We start from the raw sequence: 19,329 nt of genomic DNA on the forward strand, positions 1-19,329 counted from the left end.
AAACTTTGACAAAACGACAAATACTGATGGGACCCAGTTTCGGACCAAACCGGTTACGAATGATAATTCCGGTTAAGAGCGGAGAAAAAGAGAAGATAATCGCCGATGCTGACGTCACCGCCGGTAATCAAAAATCAATCCTCCTTTAACTTTACCCCCAAACCAAAAAATCCTCTCCTCCTCCACCACTGATTCTTATCCTACGCCTCCTCCTTCTCACCCGCGCACGTTATCCTCCATGGAGACGACGCCGGAGACTCAATCAAAATCCCATCCCCACCGTCTTCCGCCGGGACGGGAGGACTGGTGGAGCGAGGACGCGACGGCGACGCTGATCGAAGCCTGGGGAGACCGTTACGTCAACCTCAGCCGCGGAAACCTCCGGCAGAACGACTGGAGAGAAGTCGCCGACGCCGTCAACTCGATCCACGGCGGCAGCGGAAGGCCGAAGACCGACGTGCAGTGCAAGAACCGGATCGACACGCTGAAGAAGAAGTACAAGACGGAGAAGGCGAAGCCTTCTCCGTCCTCTTGGTGCTTCTTCGAGAGGCTCGATTTCTTGATCGGTCCCGTCGCGGCGAAGAAATCTACCGGAGTTGTGACACCGGCGTTAAAGAATCATACTTTGAATCAAACCGGATCTAAATCGAGTGGAAGCTCTCTGGACGATGATGATGATGATGATGATGATGATGAGGTGGGAGATTGGGGGTTTGTGGTGAGGAAGCATCGGAGAGTTGAGGAGGTGGATCCGAGTGGAGGTGAAGGGTCGTCGTGTAGGGAGCTGGCGAGAGCGATTTTGAAGTTAGGGGAGGTGTACGAGAGGATGGAAGGTGCGAAGCAGAGGATGATGGTTGAGTTGGAGAAGCAGAGGATGGAAGCTGCTAAGGAGCTTGAGTTGCAACGGATGAACATGTTGATGGATATGCAGATGGAGCTTGAAAGATCCAAGCTTGGCAAGTGTAGAGCTGCTGCTGCTTCAGGTAAAGATATAAACTTTCTTTTGTCTCTGCTAAGCAATTGTGTGAATATGGTAAAGTTTTCATTTTTATGTGCTTGTAAAGATTGAATCTTTAGCTTGTGAGGTTTCAGATTGTTGATTTGGAACCATAACTTTGAGCATCTACTTAATTGAGTTACTGAAAACTTGAATTGTGTTGTTGTTGTACAGGGAAGAAGTTGTAGAGATTAGATTTGTGGAGAAGCTATACTGTGGTAGAGCAATGGTTGGATCTGAGAGCTCAGCTCATGGAGATTGGAGAAACTGTTATTATTCTTACTCACTAGGTTTCAAGTTAGAGTAATGCTTTTTTTTTTTGTGTTTACTTATCTTATTTAGGGTACATTGGTAGCAAAGCAGATTGGTGAAAGAAACTCTTGTAGTAATCTGACAGACATATCAACATGTACTTTTGTCAAGTGTTTAATGTATGATAGTTTCTGTATCAATGCCTGCAGTTTCAAATAGCGTTCTTTTCTCCTTTTTTTTTGTGATCACCAATTAGTCTTTTGCGTAATCAGGTCTCAGAGTTCTCTTTCCAGGACAATGTACATCAGAGACATTCATGTTCTTCCATAATTTACTTTTGGAAGACCAAACCCACCAAGCTATTGATTTGGCTGTTTGCTTATATGACTTTGCATCAATCTTTATCGTGTTGAAGCTCACGCATCTTCTTCTGAAGAAGATTGTTTCTGTAGATTAATAAAGAAGGGAACAGAATGGGGGCAAGGCATGGGCCTATTCATCATTTGTGTTGGCTTGATCTTTTCATTGCTACTTACATGATTGGCTCGTGGGTTCGAGTCCAAGCTCGTAGGTCACATACATCATGATCATGTAGTGGCTTATCTTTGAAAAATCAGAGGATAACGTACCAGAGGGATTGTGAAAGTGACCAATCAGTTGGCTGTTTCTTTTTTGAGATCGTGGACACCAAAACAAAGAGAAGCAAGACTTGGATTCGATTAAAAAGTCAGTCAAGAAAAATATAAAAAGAAAGATCCAAGAGGAATTTTCTTATAAAATGGACAATGATCGTTAAACCCAAATTTTAGTTGAGTATATATATATATATATATTTGGTTATTGTTAATTTAGATTATACATATTTAATCAAACAATCAAAGGTTGAATTAGAAACAAGAGAGTGTGGACATGGAGAAAATAAGACCCCTTTACTAGCCATTTCTCTTCCTCTTCTACTCATCATTCATTATCAATGAGAGTAGATAAATCAACGCAAACTTTTTTCTTTTTTTTTGTATTGTCACATTCGAAAATCATAAGCTAAAACCTTTATGGAGAAAATAAGACCCCTTTACTAGCCATTTCTCTTCCTCTTCTACTCATCATTCATTATCAATGAGAGTAGATAAATCAACGCAACTTTTTCCTTTTTTTTTTGTATTGTCACATTCGAAAATCATAAGCTTAAAATTTTGAACTTTGTATATACACAAAATGGAATCTTGATATTATATTTGCAAAGTTTAATAGTTTCTATGAGTTAATGTGTCTCATTGAATGAACAATCGAAATATCCATATATAATATGTACATCCTTTTCTAAAGCCCTGTGTAACTGTGTTGATTATAGCTTTTTATCTGGATCATCTGTTCATTGCTCATCTCACGTCTAAACAGTTGATGTTAAGATTCACAAGAGGGGAAAAAACGATACATCTTTGACTGTGCTTGTAATTTTCAGCGTAAGAAACATAGTTGTTGTTCAATTACAGAGAAACAAAGAAGTTTGCTAAAACGTAAAAAAATAGAGATAGAGAAAAAACACACCAAGCTAAACCAGAAACAGTACCAGAGGAACAAAGAAGTTTGCTAAAAAATAAAGTAAAAACAGAGTAATGAGAAAAACACCAAGCTAAACCAGAAACGATACCCCAAATCTTATTTGATACGGATAGACATAGTGGTTCCTTTGTATTTCTTCTTTCAGAATCCTCAGGTAGGCTTATAAAAGACCTGTACCAAAAAAAGAAAAGGTTAACTCAGGTGATTTCACTATAATATTTTTGTTCTTCCAGTGTTTTCTAACAAGTTGATTTAAAACTCTGGAAAATTACCTTTTTAATGAGTTGTGGTGCTGCTGATTCTGCGCTTGTTTCGGGCAAAAGGGTTGATGAACCACTCTGGTTTGTAGGAAAAAAGTATGTATCCAATCACCCATCCAAAGGCAAAACCAGGTATGACTCCTATTACAACTGCTATCCAACTCAACACCTCTTCCTCTTCTTCTTCTTCCTCTGAATCCAACGTTTCATGCGGTGTTGGCGTGTGAATATCTCTGCAAATTTCGTCAAGAGAAGGGCCAGAAAGTCCCGGATTACCGTCAAAGGAAGTGCAGTTCAGCCTTTGAAACTGAGTGCCTCCTGGTACTAGACCTGTAAGCTGGTTATGAGAGAAGTTCATGTACGAAAGGAATGAGAGGCTCCCTAGCTCTTCCGGAATTTCTCCTGAAAGCTGGTTTTGGGAAACGTCCAGTGACTCAAGAGCTGTCAGGTTTCCCATAGATGAAGGGATGTGGCCGGTGAAAGCATTGTTGGACAAGTTGAGCACAAGAAGCTCTTTCAATAGACCAATGGACCTTGGGATCTCTCCTTCAAATTTGTTTCCTGAAAAGTCGAGTGCTGTGTAGATCTTCAGGATACGTACTAGCTCCATCTCTAAACCTTTATTCACCAACACCGTTGAATCTTGGTAAAAGTAATCTCTCATGTACATTTCATGTGGCTGATCATAAGTTGTACCAAGTGATGACATAGCACTCCACTTCACAAAGTAGTCTGATGGCAAAGTTCCATTGAAGTGATTGTGCGATATGTCGACGATTCGCAACTTAGAGAACGAAGTTTGATGTATCGGTCCAGCGAAGGCGTTGGAGCGTAACACAAGAACTTTTAGTTAGGGCTGGGCAAATAAACCGAACCCGAAAACCCGAACCGAATCCGATCCGATAAAAATGAATCCGAACCGATCCGAACCCGATGTAAATACCGAATGGGTCTTGTTTTGTGGTATTTTGGGTTATGAGTATTATCCGAACCGAACCCGAATCTAAATGGATATCCGATAGAACCCGAAACATTCAAAACCTCGAAAAGATCTTGTACCAAACATGATCTCAATTCCTAATATGTATCCAAAATACACTAAGAAATATTGAACATCTAAAATACTTATCTATTACATGAAGGTTGTTGGTTCTATTACATGAAGGTTGATGGATAAAGATGGCCGTTGAATCTTGAAGTATTTAGATTTTGATTTTGTTTTCGGTAACAATGTTTCATTTCATGAGAACTTGGTTTTCGTTTTATGTTTTTATTTATTTAGTTTTCTTTTATGTTCCTTATTTTTGAATCGATTTTACTTAAGTTTTGGTTATAAAATAGGTACAAATCAGATATTTTAAAACTAAAGAACCGATTTTAGTCATGTTTTGGTTATAAAATAGGTAAAAATCAAGTACTTTTAAACCGAAAAACCGATTGGGACCCGAACCCGAAAATATATTGGGTTGTACCGGTTCTTTGAAGATTTACTAACCCCGACCCGAACCCGATAGAACCCGAACCGGTCCCGAACCGAACTTTCATATAATCCGAATGGAGCTGATTTTGATAAACCCGAAAAACCGAAACCCGATTGGATAAAACCGAAACCCGATTGGGACCCCGAATGCCCAGGCCTACTTTTAGTTGTGGTAGATAACTCAGCCAGTACGGAAACGTGTCATTGATAATGTTGCTTTCCACATTCAAAACTTCAAGACTAGTAAAATGAATCAAAGTTCTTGGAAGCTTTCCCGTCAGTTGGTTATGACCGACGTCAAGCGTTATTAAGCTTTCAAATATATTCTCAGGAAGACCTCCATGAAGACGATTCTGACGAAGGTTTAGAACTTCAAGAGAACGGTTGAGATTACCCAGACAACGAGGGATTAAACCACTGCAGTTGTTGTTTGATAAATCAAGAATGTATACAGAGCGCAAATCACATATGAAAGAGGGAATCTCTCCCGTAAAATTGTTGTTGGAGGCAAGGAAGATTAGGCTAGATAGCCTTGAAACTAAAACTGTTGTTAAGTTTCCGAAGCCAGTGAAAGTGTTGTTGGAAAGATTCAGGTAAGTAAGATTTGGTAGCGTCCATAACCAGCCAGGCACTTGTCCTTTGATTTTATTGTTTGAAATGTCTAGACTCTCCAAATTTTTCAATCTTGCAAACTCCGGAAACTCGGTGATACCACAGCCTGACAATTGCAACTCAGGCAACAAAGATGGATCTGAAACTGGACTCTTGTTTGTGAATGAAACAAGGTTGCCTGAGAGAACCAACACACGGAGCCTCTTAAAATATGACAAGAAATCATTCAAGTCAATGGTAGTGGTCGTGTTCAAATGGGTTAGGTGAAGATCTTCGAGCCACTTGAGATGCGAGAAGATATTAAAGTCAATTGGACCTTGTGTCTTGTAATTGGAAAGGTGAAGTTCTACAAGGTTGGTAAATTTTGATATCGTGGCTGGGATTGGCCCTCTCAAGTTGTTATTGCCAACGTATAACAGTCCTAGCTGAGGTGGTGAAGATATATTCCCAAGGTCAAGAATACCATTGAATCGGTTATCAGACAATCTAACATATTCAATAGAAGGAATGGTGAAGAGAGAAGAAGGCAGGGTTCCAGTGAAAGCGTTGTTACTTCCATCAAAGGTCGTCAATTTGGATAGTGAAGTGATGTTATGAGGAATTGTTCCTGTGAACTGATTGTAATAGAGTCCTAAATATGACAACTTTGTCAAATTCAGTAGTTCAATGGGAAAGCTTCCATTGAGCCTATTGAGACCAACATTTAAGCTGGTCAACTGGTTTAGATTGCCAAAAGAAGATGGGATTTCTCCAACAATCTCGTTCCCAGAAAGGTCAAGATAAGTGAGGTTATAAAGATTTCCAATAGAAGATGGAATCTTACCCGAAATTTGATTCAAATGAAGGTTAAGATAGGTGAGATGAGAAAGGTTTCCAATTGAAGATGGAATCGGACCAGAAAAACTATTAGATGAAAGATCGAGAAAGGTGAGATTCGAAAGGTCTATAATCGAAGAAAAAATGAACTCGCTGAACTGATTAAGTGAAAGGTCGAGAGAGGTGATATGAGAAAGGTTTTTAATTGAAGACATGATTTGACCACTAAAACGATTTCTTGAAAGGTCTAGGGTGGTTAGAGAATGAAGGTTTTGAAGACTGCTATTGGAATGAAACCGGCCACCTAGGTAGCTGCAACTAAGGTCTAGCTCGATCACTTCACCGGACTTGACGTTGCACGTGATTGTAACGTCCCGACCCGCCCACGGCTAATAGGCCACCCACGCCCGCTCTCTCGGCCCGTGGGCCCCATCCCGTCTGACGGTCGGTCCGTTAATTTTCCAAAGGCTCGAAATCATTGTTTACTGACCCTGCAATCACCACCCGACCTTTTCCCATGCTTTGGCCTCACTCGCACGCTATCGCGAATCACTTCCCGATAGGTCACCCATCCTTCCACTACTCCAGCTCAAGCACGCTTAACTCTGGAGTTCTTTCAGGATGTGTTCCGGAAAAGGTAAGTCAACTTTGGTGACATAGGTAGCCAAATCAATTATCTTAAGCCTTTTTCACATATCACAACTCGGGATGTTACAATTCACCCCATCTCAAAGAACGCAACGTCCTCGTTGCGCCCCATGACAGGTCTTAAGACGCCTCTCAGGTCAGAACTGAGACGGCTAACCAGCTCTGATACCACTTATAACGCCCCGACCCGCCCACGGCTAATGGGCCACCCACGCCCGCTCTCTCGGCCCGTGGGCCCCATCCCGTCTGACGGTCGGTCCGTTAATTTTCCAAAGGCTCGAAATCATTGTTTACTGACCCTGCAATCACCACCCGACCTTTTCCCATGCTTTGGCCTCACTCGCACGCTATCGCGAATCACTTCCCGATAGGTCACCCATCCTTCCACTACTCCAGCTCAAGCATGCTTAACTCTGGAGTTCTTTCAGGATGTGTTCCGGAAAAGGTAAGTCAACTTTGGTGACATAGGTAGCCAAATCAATTCTCTTAAGCCTTTTTCACATATCACAACTCGGGATGTTACAATTTCCCACCAAAGGTTATCGGAATGGGAAACCTGAAAGAACTCCAGAGTTAAGCGTGCTTGAGCTGGAGTAGTGGAAGGATGGGTGACCTATCGGGAAGTGATTCGCGATAGCGTGTGAGTGAGGCCAAAGCACGGGAAAAGGTCGGGTGGTGATTGCAGGGTCAGTAAACAATGATTTCGGGTCTTAGAAAATTAACGGACTGACCGTCAGACGGGATGGGGCCCACGGGCCGAGTGAGCGGGCGTGGGTGGCCCATTAGCCGTGGGCGGGTCGGGGCGTTATAAGTGGTAGGGATTGTCGGAGTAGGCCATTTGGTGCACGGGGAGTAGCACCAGCAGCACCAGCAGGACAGGCAGCACCAGCAGGACAGGCAGCACCAGCAGCACAGCCAGCACCAGTAGCACAGGGAGCGCAGGCAGCACCAGCTGCACCATACGCACCAGGAGCTTGCTTCACTTGTGGCCAGTTTGGCCATATCTCCAGGTTTTGCCCGACTAAAGGGCCTGGGGCCAAGCGTCAAGCCATCACCCCGCGTGTTTATGCTCTAGGAGAGGCCAATGGAGCTGAGCCGATAGCCGGTATGTATCCTTATCATTTCTTTTTTTTTTTTTTGAGTAATTGTGTTTTGGTGGATATCTAGTTAGAAAAAAAAAAAAAAGTCGACTTTTTTTGTGACAACCCGCCCCGTGGGAACTACCCGCCCCTTGGGCCCCAGGCTCACAGCGCTGCAGCGCACCGACCCCAACCCCTCAATTATGAGTTCTCTCTAACTCCATAATTAGGTTGTTGGTGAGCCTCGAACCCAGGACCTCACCCTTTAACAGCATTCCCACAGGACAAGCTGTCACCAATTGATCTGCAGATCAATTGGTGACAGCTTGTCCTGTGGGAATGCTGTTAAAGGGTGAGGTCCTGGGTTCGAGGCTCACCAACAACCTAATTATGGAGTTAGAGAGAACTCATAATAGAGGGGTTGGGGTCGGTGCGCTGCAGCGCTGTGAGCCTGGGGCCCAAGGGGCGGGTAGTTCCCGTGCTTTGGCCTCACTCACACGCTATCGCGAATCACTTCCCGATAGGTCACCCATCCTTCCACTACTCCAGCTCAAGCACGCTTAACTCTGGAGTTCTTTCAGGATGTGCTCCGGGTTGTTACAATTTCAGCATGGGAAAAGGTCGGGTGGTGATTGCAGGGTCAGTAAACAATGATTTCGAGCCTTTGGAAAATTAACGGACCGACCGTCAGACGGGATGGGGCCCACGGGCCGAGAGAGCGGGCGTGGGTGGCCTATTAGCCGTGGGCGGGTCGGGACGTTACAAGTGGTATCAGAGCTGGTTAGCCGTCTCAGTTCCGACCTGAGAGGCGTCTTGAGACCTGTCGGGGGCGCAACGAGGACGTTGCGTTCTTTGAGAGGGGGTGAATTGTAACATCCCGAGTTGTGATATGTGAAAAAGGCTTAAGAGAATTGATTTGGCTACCTATGTCACCAAAGTTGACTTACCTTTTCCGGAACACATCCTGAAAGAATTCCAGAGTTAAGCGTGCTTGAGCTGGAGTAGTGGAAGGATGGGTGACCTATCGGGAAGTGATTCGCGATAGCGTGCGAGTGAGGCCAAAGCATGGGAAAAGGTCGGGTGGTGATTGCAGGGTCAGTAAACAATGATTTCGAGCCTTTGGAAAATTAACGGACCGACCGTCAGACGGGATGGGGCCCACGGGCCGAGAGAGCGGGCGTGGGTGGCCCATTAGCCGTGGGCGGGTCGGGGCGTTATAGTGATACCCTCCCAAGTACAACAATCGCTGCTATTCCGCCATGATTCCGTTTTCGGATGACGCTTTACTATATCATCATCAAAATAACAATCATAAGCAAAGGAAGAGTTTAGAACCTCAAACTCGTTCTTCAACAGAAGAAGTGCATCCCTTTGATCCGGACGACACAAGTGCGTAGTTGGAACCGCAGACACGTCCCCATAACTGTAGCCGAATAAAAAAAGTATAGAAAGAGTAAGAGAAATGGTACTCGTTAAGTTCCAAAAGCCTTTCATTCTTCTTTAAGCTTATTTAACTTTCTTGAATATCAAAAACTGAAAGAGCAAAAAGAAAAGGGAAATTGGTGATGAGTAACATGCTTCCATGGCCATTTCTTTATATACACAATAATAGACTCTGTATTTACTCCACACAAAACAAAATCCACAGAGAAAAATACATTATTCGTCACGTCGAAAGCAAAATCTTTGTGTCGGATAGTCAATTTTCTACACATATTGGTCCCCTACACTAATTACATGAATTTTCAAAAAAAAAAGAATTGTCTAAACCAAAGAAGACGTAATTTAGGTTTATATTTGGATTTAAACTAAGAGCACCCGCAATGGGAATCTTTAAGGATGAGTCCTTAGGAAAAAAATAATTAAATAATCGGTGAATCCCACCAAAAGTTAAGGATTCAATCTTTAAAATTCCTAAATAAGGACTCTTTTTTAGTGAATCCTTGCACTATTTGCGGGTCCCGACGACATGTGGCGATTCGCGATTGGTTGATATTTATTTTTTTTTATCTAAAAAAATAAAATAAATAATAATACTTAAAAAATCAAAATATATTTTTTCTAAAGATTCGCCTTTGAGTAACACTATTGTGGGTGCTCTAACGTATACTACGACCCATGCATATTGACCCAAAAGTACTAACGTTTACGATTACGAGACCCATGCATATTTGCATATAATGTAGTCTTTCGATTTGATAGTACAAGTTTTATCTTTTTTACTTATTCTATTTAAAAATTCAAGATTTTATGACATTCCTTGCTTTAAAAAAAGAACTAATTTAACTACTAAACTAGCGTAATTTTGATAGAATTTCAAAATAAGAATCATGCATCTCCTATATTAATAAGAAGAAAACAAACATCAACCTTTTCAAAAAAAATCAACGGCGAACGGTCTTATTTTTATTTTTGGTTTATTCCTCGTGACTTCCAAAATGAAAAATATATGCAAAATGACAAAAAGATTAAACTCTTTACTAAGAATCAATCAAAATGAACAAAAATATCAATCTGCATGAGAACATTCTTCATAACAGAAAAATCAACTCTTCGTCGTGAATGTACCGGCGATCGAGCCATATGGCCCATATCATAGTGAGTACATTCTTCAACTAATATTCCTCAGGGCGAGATCGTCAGGAAGAAACCAAGATTTTACTCGATCGCTTTCTTTTTGTTTCTTCAATATATGGCTGTAGTAACCAAAAACAAATAAATAAATGTTGATGAACCAATCAGTTTCCGCATTTTTTTCTTTCTCACGTCAATAATAACAAGTTTTGGTGATAATCATCTCACTTTCATTAGATAAAATATACAGAAAAGAGACAACTAGTGATGAGAAACCAAAACTTCCATACGGAAGAGGCTCGTTCAGATTTTCTTATTATGTTTTTCCCCACTTTCTAGATTAATGTAATTTTGTAATATACATTATTAATCGTTTCATATATAGTTTCAAGCAACCTACGAGAGACTTCCAAGTCCACAAGAAGGTTAGGGGAATCATCTACCTTCATCCATGAACCATCTTCACCACGCGGTTGAACCACGAAGCTGACTCCTTTCACGTCAGAATCTACCACCAGCTCCGAAACGTAATAGGCTGGTACGTGAGACACTCCTAGGAACACTCTCTCGCTTCTTGGTTTCTCCAGAACCTTTCTTGATCTTAGTACATCAGTTGACTTCACATTCTCTGCATACACATTGTACACTGGGAGAACAGAGTCTTCAAGCTGTGTCTGTCTCCATTCTAGCTTAACCTTAAGGATCCTAGAACCGGATTTACCCAGTACAAGCTCTAAGTTATGAGCCTCGATTACCCATGATGTCGCTGGAGGTAAGGAAACGAGGTTTTGCTGGAGTAGCTGAACATGATGATCTTTGATTGAGATGTGATCCATGATTCCCTCCTCCGTTATAAGATGCCTCTCTAGTACTAAACAAATTCATGTGCTCACCGTTATACGTTTGCAAACAAATAGTGAGCTGAATGATATCAGTGTTGTCTTCCTTGAACTCTAGGATTGGCTAACATTAATAACACAACAAAGGCACCCATCAGATGAGAGAAGAGACAAAATATTATATGCGCAGTTAAAGCGAGGACGATAAGATGGTTGAACCTGAAGACTTTGGCAAGAAATGTTGTACCATGGAGCATCAGATAACTGGCGACCCTCGAGTGAAACATGGTAACCAAAGCTCTGGATAAACGAGAAAAGATATTTTCAGAACATAACTTAACATAAATCATCGCCAAGACAGTCGATGTATACTTTACCTGATTGAAGTCAGAGTAAAAAGGCAAGACTTGTGGATATGTTTGGACTACTCCCCATGACTTCTCAACAAGTGACCACCATCTGAAGGGAAAACGAATGAACGATAATAAGATGACAAAGAAATGCCAATTTATTTTACAAGCAAACAGACAAAAGAAGTAATACTTATTCTGAGCTGTATGAAAATTAGGAGGCTGTGCAGTCTCATATACCCATCCAGGAGCGAAAATGGCAGCTGATACATTGTTTCTCTTCAGCAAATCAAGAGCAGTATTAACCTATAATATATAGATTAATGAGACAATGATTGAATCTTTAAGCTTCTGAGATTTCAGATTGTTGATTTGGAACCATATCTTTGAGCATCTACTCAATTGAGTTGAATTGTGTTGTTGTTGTACAGGGAAGAAGTTGTAGAGATTAGATTGTGGAGAAGCTATGGTAGAGCAATGGTTGGATCTGAGAAGAGAGCTCAGCTCATGGAGATTGGAGAAACTGTTATTATTCTTACTCACTAGGTTTCAAGTTAGAGTAATGCTTTTTTTTTTTGTGTTTACTTATCTTATTTAGGGTACATTGGTAGCAAAGCAGATTGGTGAAAGAAACTCTTGTAGTAATCTGACAGACATATCAACATGTACTTTTGTCAAGTGTTTAATGTATTATCGTTTGTGTATCAATGCCTGCAGTTCCAAATAGAGTTTTTTTCTCCTTTTTTGTTATCAGCAATTAGTCTTTTGCGTAATCAGGTCTCAAAGTTCTCTTTCCAGGACAATGTACATCAGAGACATTCATGTTCTTCCATAATTTACGTTTGGAAGACCAAACCCACCAAGCTATTGTTTGGCTGTTTGCTTATATGACTTTGCATCAATCTTTATCGTGTTGAAGCTCACGCATCTTCTTCTGAAGAAGATTGTTTCTGTAGATTAATAAAGAAGGGAACAGAATGGGGGCAAGGCATGGGCCTATTCATCATTTGTGTTGGCTTGATCTTTTCATTGCTACTTACATGATTGGCTCGTGGGTTCGAGTCCAAGCTCGTAGGTCACACACATCATGATCATGTAGTGGCTTATCTTTGAGATTTTGGTATTGAGCTTTAAGTATAATGTTGAAAAATCAAAGGATAACGTACCAGAGGGATTGTGAAAGTGACCAATCAGTTGGCTGTTTCTTTTTTGAGATCGTGGACACCAAAACAAAGAGAAGCAAGACTTGGATTCGATTAAAAAGTCAGTCAAGAAAAATATAAAAAGAAAGATCCAAGAGGAATTTTCTTATAAAATGGATAATGATCGTTAAACCCAAATTTTAGTTGAGTATATATATATTTAGTTATTGTTAATTGTTAATTTAGATTATACATATTTAATCAAACAATCAAAGGTTGAAATAGAAACAAGAGAGTGTGGACATGAAGAAAACAAGACCCCTTTAGGCCTTTACTAGCCATTTCTCTTCCTCTTCTACTCATCATTCATTATCAATGAGAATATTACCAATCACAAGATAAATCAACGCAAACTTTTTTTTTTTTTTTTTGTATTGTCACATTCGAAAATCATAAGCTTAAAACCTTTTGAACTTTGTATATACACAAAATGGAATCTTGATAATTATATTTGCAAAGTTTATAGTTTCTATGAGTTAATGTGTCTCATTGATATGAACAATCGAAATATCCATATATAATATGTACATCCTTTTCTAAAGCGCTGTGTAACTGTGTTGATTATAGCTTTTATCTGGATCATCTGTTCATTGCTCATCTCACGTCTAAACAGTTGATGTTAAGATTCACAAGAGGGGAAAAGACGACACATCTTTGACTGTGCTTGTAATTTTCAGCGTAAGAAACATAGTTGTTGTTCAATTACAGAGAAACAAAGAAATTTGCTAAAACGTAAAAAAAAATAGAGATAGAGAAAAAACACACCAAGCTAAACCAGAAACGATATCCCAAATCTTATTTGAAATTATGATAGACATAGTAATTGCTTCGGATTTCATCTTTCAGATTCCGCAGGTAGCTTATAAAAGACCTGTACCAAAAAAAGAAAAGGTTAACTCAGGTGATTTCACTATTAATATTTTTGTTTCTTCAAATGTTTGCTAACAAGTTGACTTAAAACTCTAGAATATATTACCTCTTTAATGAGTTGTGCTGCTGCTGATTCTGCGCTTGTTTCGGGCAAAAGGGTCGATGAACCACTCTGGTTTGTAGGAAAAGAGTATGTAACCAATCACCCATCCAAAGGCAATACCAGGTATGACTCCTATTACAGCTGCTATCCAACTCAACACCTCTTCTTCTTCTTCATCCTCTGATTCCGGTGTTTCATGCGGTGTTGGCATGTGGATATCTCTGCAATCTTCGTCAAGAGAAGGGCCAAAAAGTCCCGGATTATCCTCAAAGTAAGTGCAGTCCAGCCTTTGAAACTGAGTGCCTCCTGGTACTAGACCTGTAAGCTTGTTATGAGAGAAGTTCATGTACGAAAGGAACGAGAGGCTCCCTAGCTCTTGCGGAATTTCTCCTGAAAGCTTGTTTTGGGAAACGTCTAGTGACTCAAGAGCCGTCAGGTTTCCAAGAGATGAAGGGATGTGGCCAGTGAAAGCATTGTTCGACAAGTTAAGCATAAGAAGCCCTTTTAATAGACCGATGGACCTTGGGATCTCTCCTTCAAATTTGTTTCCTGAAAAGTCAAGTGCTGTGTAGATCTTTAGGATACGTACAAACTCCATCTCTATACCTTTATTCATCAACACCATTGAATCATGGTAATAGGAACCTCCCATGTAATTGTCAAACCGCTGATCATAATTGTCCCCCAATGATGACATAGCACTCCACTTCACAAAGTAGTCTGATGACAAAGATCCATTGAAGTGATTGTGCGATATGTCGATGATTTGCAACTTAGGGAACGAAGTTTGAAGTACCGGTCCATGGAACGCATTGGAGCGTAATACAAGAATTTTTAACTCTCGTAGAGAATGCAACCAGAACGGAAACGTATCATTGAAAATGTTGCTTTCCACGTTCAGAACTTCAAGACTAGAGAAATGGATCAAAGATCTTGGAAGCCTTCCTGTCAGTTGGTTATGACCAACGTCAAGCGTTCTTAAGCTTTCAAATATAGTCTCCGGAAGACCTCCATGAAGACGATTTTGACGAAGGTTTAGATATAAAAGAGAACGTTTGAGATTTCCCAGACAACGAGGGATTAAACCGACGAATTTGTTGTTCGATAAATCAAGAGTGTATACATAGCGCAAATCACATATGAAAGAGGGAATCTTTCCCGTGAAATTGTTGTTGGAGGCAATCAAGTTTACGATAGAAACTGTTGTTGAGTTTCCGAAGCCAGTGAAAGTGTTGTTGGAAAGATTCAGGTAAGCCAGCTTTGGTAGCGTCCATAACCAGCCAGGCACTTGACCTTTGATTTTATTGTTGGAAATGTCTAGCCACTCCATATGTTGGTTTCTTGGAAATTCTGGAAACTCGGTGATACCGCAGCCTGACAATTCCAAATAACGCAGCAAAGGGGGACCTGAAACTGGACTCTTGTTTGTGGCAGAAACAGGGTTGCCTGAGAGAACCAACCTCTCGAGCCTCTTAAAATATGACAAGAAATCATTCAAGTCAATGGCAGTGGTCGTGTTCAAATAGGATAGGTCAAGATCTTCCAGCCTCTTGAGATGCGAGAAGATGTTAAAGTCCACTGGAGCTTGTGTCTTGTAGTGGGAAAGGTCAAGTTGGACAAGGTTGGTAAATTTGGATATCGCGGCCGGGATTGGCCCTCTCAAGTTGTTATTGCCAACGTCTAACTTTCGTAGCTGAGGTGGTGAAGATATATTCCCAAACTCAAGAATACCGTTTAATTGATTATCAGACAAATCAACAATATCCATAGAAGGAATGGTGAAGAGAGAAGAAGGCAGGGTCCCAGTGAAAGCGTTGCTACTTGCTAAAAAAATCGTCAATTTGGATAGTGAAGTGATGTTATGAGGAATTGTTCCTGTGAACTGATTGTAATAGAGTCCTAAATATGACAACTTTGTCAAATTCAGTAGTGCAATGGGAAAGCTTCCATTGAGCCTATTGAAACCAACACGTAAGGTGGTCAACTGGTTTAGATTGCCAAAAGAAGATGGGATTTCACCAACAATATTGTTCCTAGAAAGGTCAAGATAAGTGAGGTTATAAAGATTTCCAATAGAAGATGGAATCTTACCCGAAATTTGATTAAAATAAAGGTTAAGATAGGTGAGATGAGAAAGATTTCCAATCAAAGATGGAATCGGACCAGAAAGAAGGTTCCATGAAAGATCGAGATAGGTGAGATAAGAAAGGTTTCCAATAGAAGATGGAATCTGACTCAAAAAAGGATTAACAGAAAGATCAAGATAGGTGAGATGAGAAAGGTTTCCAATTGAAGATGGAATCTGACCAGAAAAACGATTAGATGAAAGATCGAGAAAGGTGAGATAAGAAAGGTCTACAATCGAAGAAGGAATGAACTCGCTGAAACCATTTTGCGAAAGGTCCAGAGAGGTGAGATGAGAAAGGTTTCTGATAGAAGACATGATTGGACCACTAAAATAATTATTTGAAAGGAGTAGAGTAGTTAGAGAATGAAGGTTTCGAAGACTGCTTTTAGAATGAAACTTGCCACCTAGGTTGCTGCAACTAAGGTTTAGCTCGATCACTTCACCAGACTTGACGTTGCACGTGATACCCTCCCAATTACAGCAGTCGCTGTTATTCACCCATGACTCTGTCTTCCGATGAGGCGTAATACCACGATCAATACAATTATAATAAGTAAAGGAAGAGTTTAGAACCTCAAACTCGTTCTTTAATTGGAGAAGTGCATCCCTTTGATCTGGACGACACAAGTGCGTAGTTGGAACCGCAGACACGTCCTCATAACTGTAGCCGAATAAAAAAAGTATAGAAAGAGTAAGAGAAATGGTACTCGTTAAGTTCCAAAAGCCTTTCATTCTTCTTTAAGCTTATTTAACTTTCTTGAATATCAAAAACTGAAAGAGCAAAAAGAAAAGGGAAATTGGTGATGAGTAACATGCTTCCATGGCCATTTCTTTATATACACAATAACAGACTCTGTATTTACTCCACACAAAAAAAAATCCAGAGAGAAAAATACATTATTCGTCACGTCGGAAGCAAAATCTTTGTGTCTGATAGTCAAATTTCCACATATATTGGTCCCCTACACTAATTACATGAATTTTCAAAAAAAAAAAAAAGGAATTGTCTAAACCAAAGAAGACGTAATTTATGAAGTCTTATTTTGCTTAGGTTTGTATTTGGATTTAAACTAACGTATACTAACGACCCATGCATATTGCATATACTAACGACCCATGCATATTGACCCAAAAGTACTAACGTTTACGATTACGAGACCCATGCATATTTGCATATATTGTAGTCTTTCGATTTGATAGTAAATGTTTTATCTTTTTTACTTATTATTTAAAAGTTCTGACATTCCATGCTTTGAAAAAAGAACTAATTTAACTGCTAAACTAGTTTAATTTTGATAGAATTTCAAAATAAGAATGAATCTCTTATATCTTTATATATAAAAGAGAGTTTGATCTCTCCTGGTGAAGCCACCTCAGCATCCAGGTCACAAATTCGTGCTCTGTTGTGCTGACACGTGTCGCCTTTCCTCTCAACGCAGCGTTTCATTAATGTATGGTATCATGGGCTTTCCGTTTATTGTATGTTACTGGTCTTGGAATCGTGCAAACATCCGGCCTGGAAAGTGAAAACAGAAACTCTCTCCCCCTAACCCTAATACAGCTTAAACTAACCCACGAAGATCGTCTCTCATCTTCATGCGGCTGCGGTGACGTTTGCGCTTACTGTAACAGACTTCTTTATGGATTCCTCTTTAATCCTGTTGATTTATTCTCCCATGATGTGTCTTCGATGCGTTGATTAGGTCTGAAAGGCGGTGTGTGTTCAGCATAAATATGTGAGCAATCCTCATCTTGGACTCATCTTTTCTTTCAATTCTCTGAAAGTATCTCAGGTTAAGCGAGGCGGCGAGGGTCGACACACTCCTCATGTACGCCAAGGGTTGACATCGCCATTAACGATCGTCTAACTCTTCGACCCACTCCAACCACGATTCACAATTCAATGCGTTGTTCCTTTCTACAAGGCGGTAGATCTCCAGCTATAAGAAGGTCAGCTTTCATCCCGTGAACATCATTATCATCCGCACATTTAGAAAGCTTGAGTTTAATTGATTTTGGTTTCGTTTCTTGATTTGTTTTTTTTTAATGTATTTATGATTTGGGTATCGTTTATTGATTAATAAACCTTGAGTTTTGATGATCTTGATTTCGTTTTATGTTTTTTCTGTTTGTTTTCGTTTATTAATTTAGAAAGCTCGAGTTGACAGAAAAAAAATTAGAAAGCTTTATTTTAGACGCTTTTGGTTCCGTTTATTTATTTTGTTTTTGTTTGTTACTGTAAGATTTTTTTGGTTTCGTTTATTGCTTCTTGAGTCCATATACCGTGTGCAGATATGTGTTGTTGATGAGACCGACCGACGAAGCTGTTTTGATTACCAGTATCCAGTTTCAAAGGTCTCGGTTACACTAGAACAAGAAGTTCTCACAACGCTTACACAAATACATCGATTTGTGAGAATAATCTTACGTCCCAAGTTTTTTAAAACTATAAACTGGTAAGCTCTTATACAATTCCCCAAGGTTGTTCTTAAGTCTGTTAATTTTGATTGCTTAAATTAAATTCTTTGCGCAGATTCTTCCAATGGCGTTCCCACGAGAACAAGCCAAGAATGACTCTGTTAGTTAAATACTTGGCAAGTTTCTATCAAATTTTCTTATTCATTTTTTGTTTAATTTGTGGGTTGTTTTAAATTCAAATTTCTTACTTCATTTCGATTGCGTAGATTGTAAATTAAAAAACAAGCAAGATAGGATACTCGGGGAGGTCAGAAATGAGAAAGTTGAGCAATGATGAAGAGATGGATGAGATTGGGATTGAGGTTTCAGGGTTGAATTATGAGTCTGATGAGTTGAACAAGAGCAGTAAGACTACTAAGAGTGTTCAAAATGGAGGAGGTAATGTAAGAATAGAATGCCTGCTAAGAATCCGATGGCTGAGAAGAGGAGGAGGTGGGTGATAGGCTTTACATGCTTAGATCAGTTGGCCCCAAGATCAGCAAAATAAACAATTACTTCTCTCTGATCTCCTCAAGGGCTTCGTCTTCATCATTTATTTATCGCCGTTAGAGTTCGATAGATTCTGTGTTGTGTTTGTTGCGATGGAATTTCATTAACAACCACATACATTATGCATTAAACCTCAGACTTCGGTTCGTGTCAATTTCAAAGATACCACATGCAGCTGTTTATTAGCTTTCCAAAAAATGTTATTCACATACCCATCAATAGTGTCCAAAATAGTAGATTCAGTGATCCATTTCAGTTACGCAACTTGATATACAACAAACTCACTCAGTTGACAAAAAAATAACAAACACTCACGTGGATAGCTCACCGAACCTCCCGTACTGCATAGATTAAGTTTGGCTGATTTTCCACAGTAATTTGACGCCCAAAATAACAAGTCCCACATCATAAAGGATATCAATTAATAAATCAAAACTAATCCCTTTCTAGAATTGGAGACTTGGAGGCATGCTTAAATTATTGATCCAGAATACAAAACCAAATACACAAACACCATAAGATGCTACCTTAGATAACTAGATATTGATAGTAAAACAGAGGCACCCTCACATAAGGTACGAAAATAGTA

At 40.0% G+C, this 19,329-nt stretch overlaps 5 protein-coding genes and 2 long non-coding RNA genes across 10 annotated transcripts in view; 2 read left to right on the forward strand and 5 right to left on the reverse strand.

Moving 5' to 3' along the window:
• Positions 1–12,196, forward strand: LOC103847088 (trihelix transcription factor ASIL2). Of its 2 annotated transcripts, none has more exons than XM_033289183.1 (2): positions 1–983; positions 11,902–12,196. In XM_033289183.1, the coding sequence occupies exons 1-2, from the start codon at positions 239–241 to the stop codon at positions 11,913–11,915; spliced, it is 759 nt and encodes a 252-aa protein (XP_033145074.1). In that variant the 5' UTR covers positions 1–238; the 3' UTR covers positions 11,916–12,196. The 2 variants fall into 2 exon arrangements, with proteins under 2 accessions (XP_033145074.1, XP_009122379.2); XM_009124131.3 differs by lacking the exon at positions 11,902–12,196 and adding an exon at positions 1,172–1,445 and having other exon boundaries at positions 40–983.
• Positions 1,254–2,277, reverse strand: LOC117133076. The gene is made up of 2 exons (XR_004456918.1): positions 1,786–2,277; positions 1,254–1,679 (listed from the first exon to the last, which is right to left on the reverse strand). It is a non-coding gene; the product is annotated as an uncharacterized LOC117133076 (long non-coding RNA).
• Positions 2,688–9,274, reverse strand: LOC103847134 (receptor-like protein 35). Its single transcript, XM_018653212.2, has 4 exons — positions 8,932–9,274; positions 4,714–6,345; positions 3,085–3,916; positions 2,688–2,983 (listed from the first exon to the last, which is right to left on the reverse strand). Exons 1-3 carry the CDS (start codon positions 9,199–9,201, stop codon positions 3,089–3,091), a joined length of 2,730 nt encoding a protein of 909 aa, XP_018508728.1. The 5' UTR covers positions 9,202–9,274; the 3' UTR covers positions 2,688–2,983; positions 3,085–3,088.
• On the reverse strand, positions 2,688–16,580 carry LOC103847124 (receptor-like protein 34). Of its 2 annotated transcripts, none has more exons than XM_033289133.1 (2): positions 13,649–16,580; positions 2,688–2,983 (listed from the first exon to the last, which is right to left on the reverse strand). In XM_033289133.1, the coding sequence occupies exon 1, from the start codon at positions 16,503–16,505 to the stop codon at positions 13,653–13,655; it is 2,853 nt and encodes a 950-aa protein (XP_033145024.1). In that variant the 5' UTR covers positions 16,506–16,580; the 3' UTR covers positions 2,688–2,983; positions 13,649–13,652. The 2 variants fall into 2 exon arrangements, with proteins under 2 accessions (XP_033145024.1, XP_033145018.1); XM_033289127.1 differs by lacking the exon at positions 2,688–2,983 and adding an exon at positions 13,306–13,543 and having other exon boundaries at positions 13,649–16,579.
• The window catches only part of LOC117125624 (receptor-like protein 32), a 25,035-nt gene continuing 8,393 nt past the window's right edge, over positions 2,688–19,329 (reverse strand). Inside the window, exon 2 of one of the 2 annotated variants that reach the window (XM_033289144.1) lies at positions 2,688–2,983. The gene's annotated coding sequence lies outside the window, so the exon portion shown is untranslated. Of the gene's footprint in view, positions 2,984–13,312; positions 13,544–19,329 lie in introns of those variants that run through there. The other variant, XM_033289140.1, reaches the window with a different exon arrangement.
• LOC103847098 (cytosolic endo-beta-N-acetylglucosaminidase 2) overlaps positions 10,547–19,329 on the reverse strand; it is a 22,878-nt gene continuing 14,095 nt past the window's right edge. Inside the window, exon 12 of the mRNA XM_033289146.1 lies at positions 10,547–11,108. Within this exon, the coding sequence (XP_033145037.1) occupies positions 10,617–11,108 (492 nt within the window). The 3' untranslated portion in view covers positions 10,547–10,616. The remainder of the gene's footprint in view (positions 11,109–19,329) is intronic.
• LOC117133074 lies at positions 17,276–18,337 on the forward strand. The gene is made up of 3 exons (XR_004456916.1): positions 17,276–17,723; positions 18,066–18,229; positions 18,307–18,337. It is a non-coding gene; the product is annotated as an uncharacterized LOC117133074 (long non-coding RNA).

The sequence above is a fragment of the Brassica rapa genome, chromosome A01 (assembly GCF_000309985.2).
Source record: "Brassica rapa cultivar Chiifu-401-42 chromosome A01, CAAS_Brap_v3.01, whole genome shotgun sequence".
In the NCBI taxonomy this organism is placed as follows: Eukaryota; Viridiplantae; Streptophyta; class Magnoliopsida; order Brassicales; family Brassicaceae; genus Brassica; species Brassica rapa.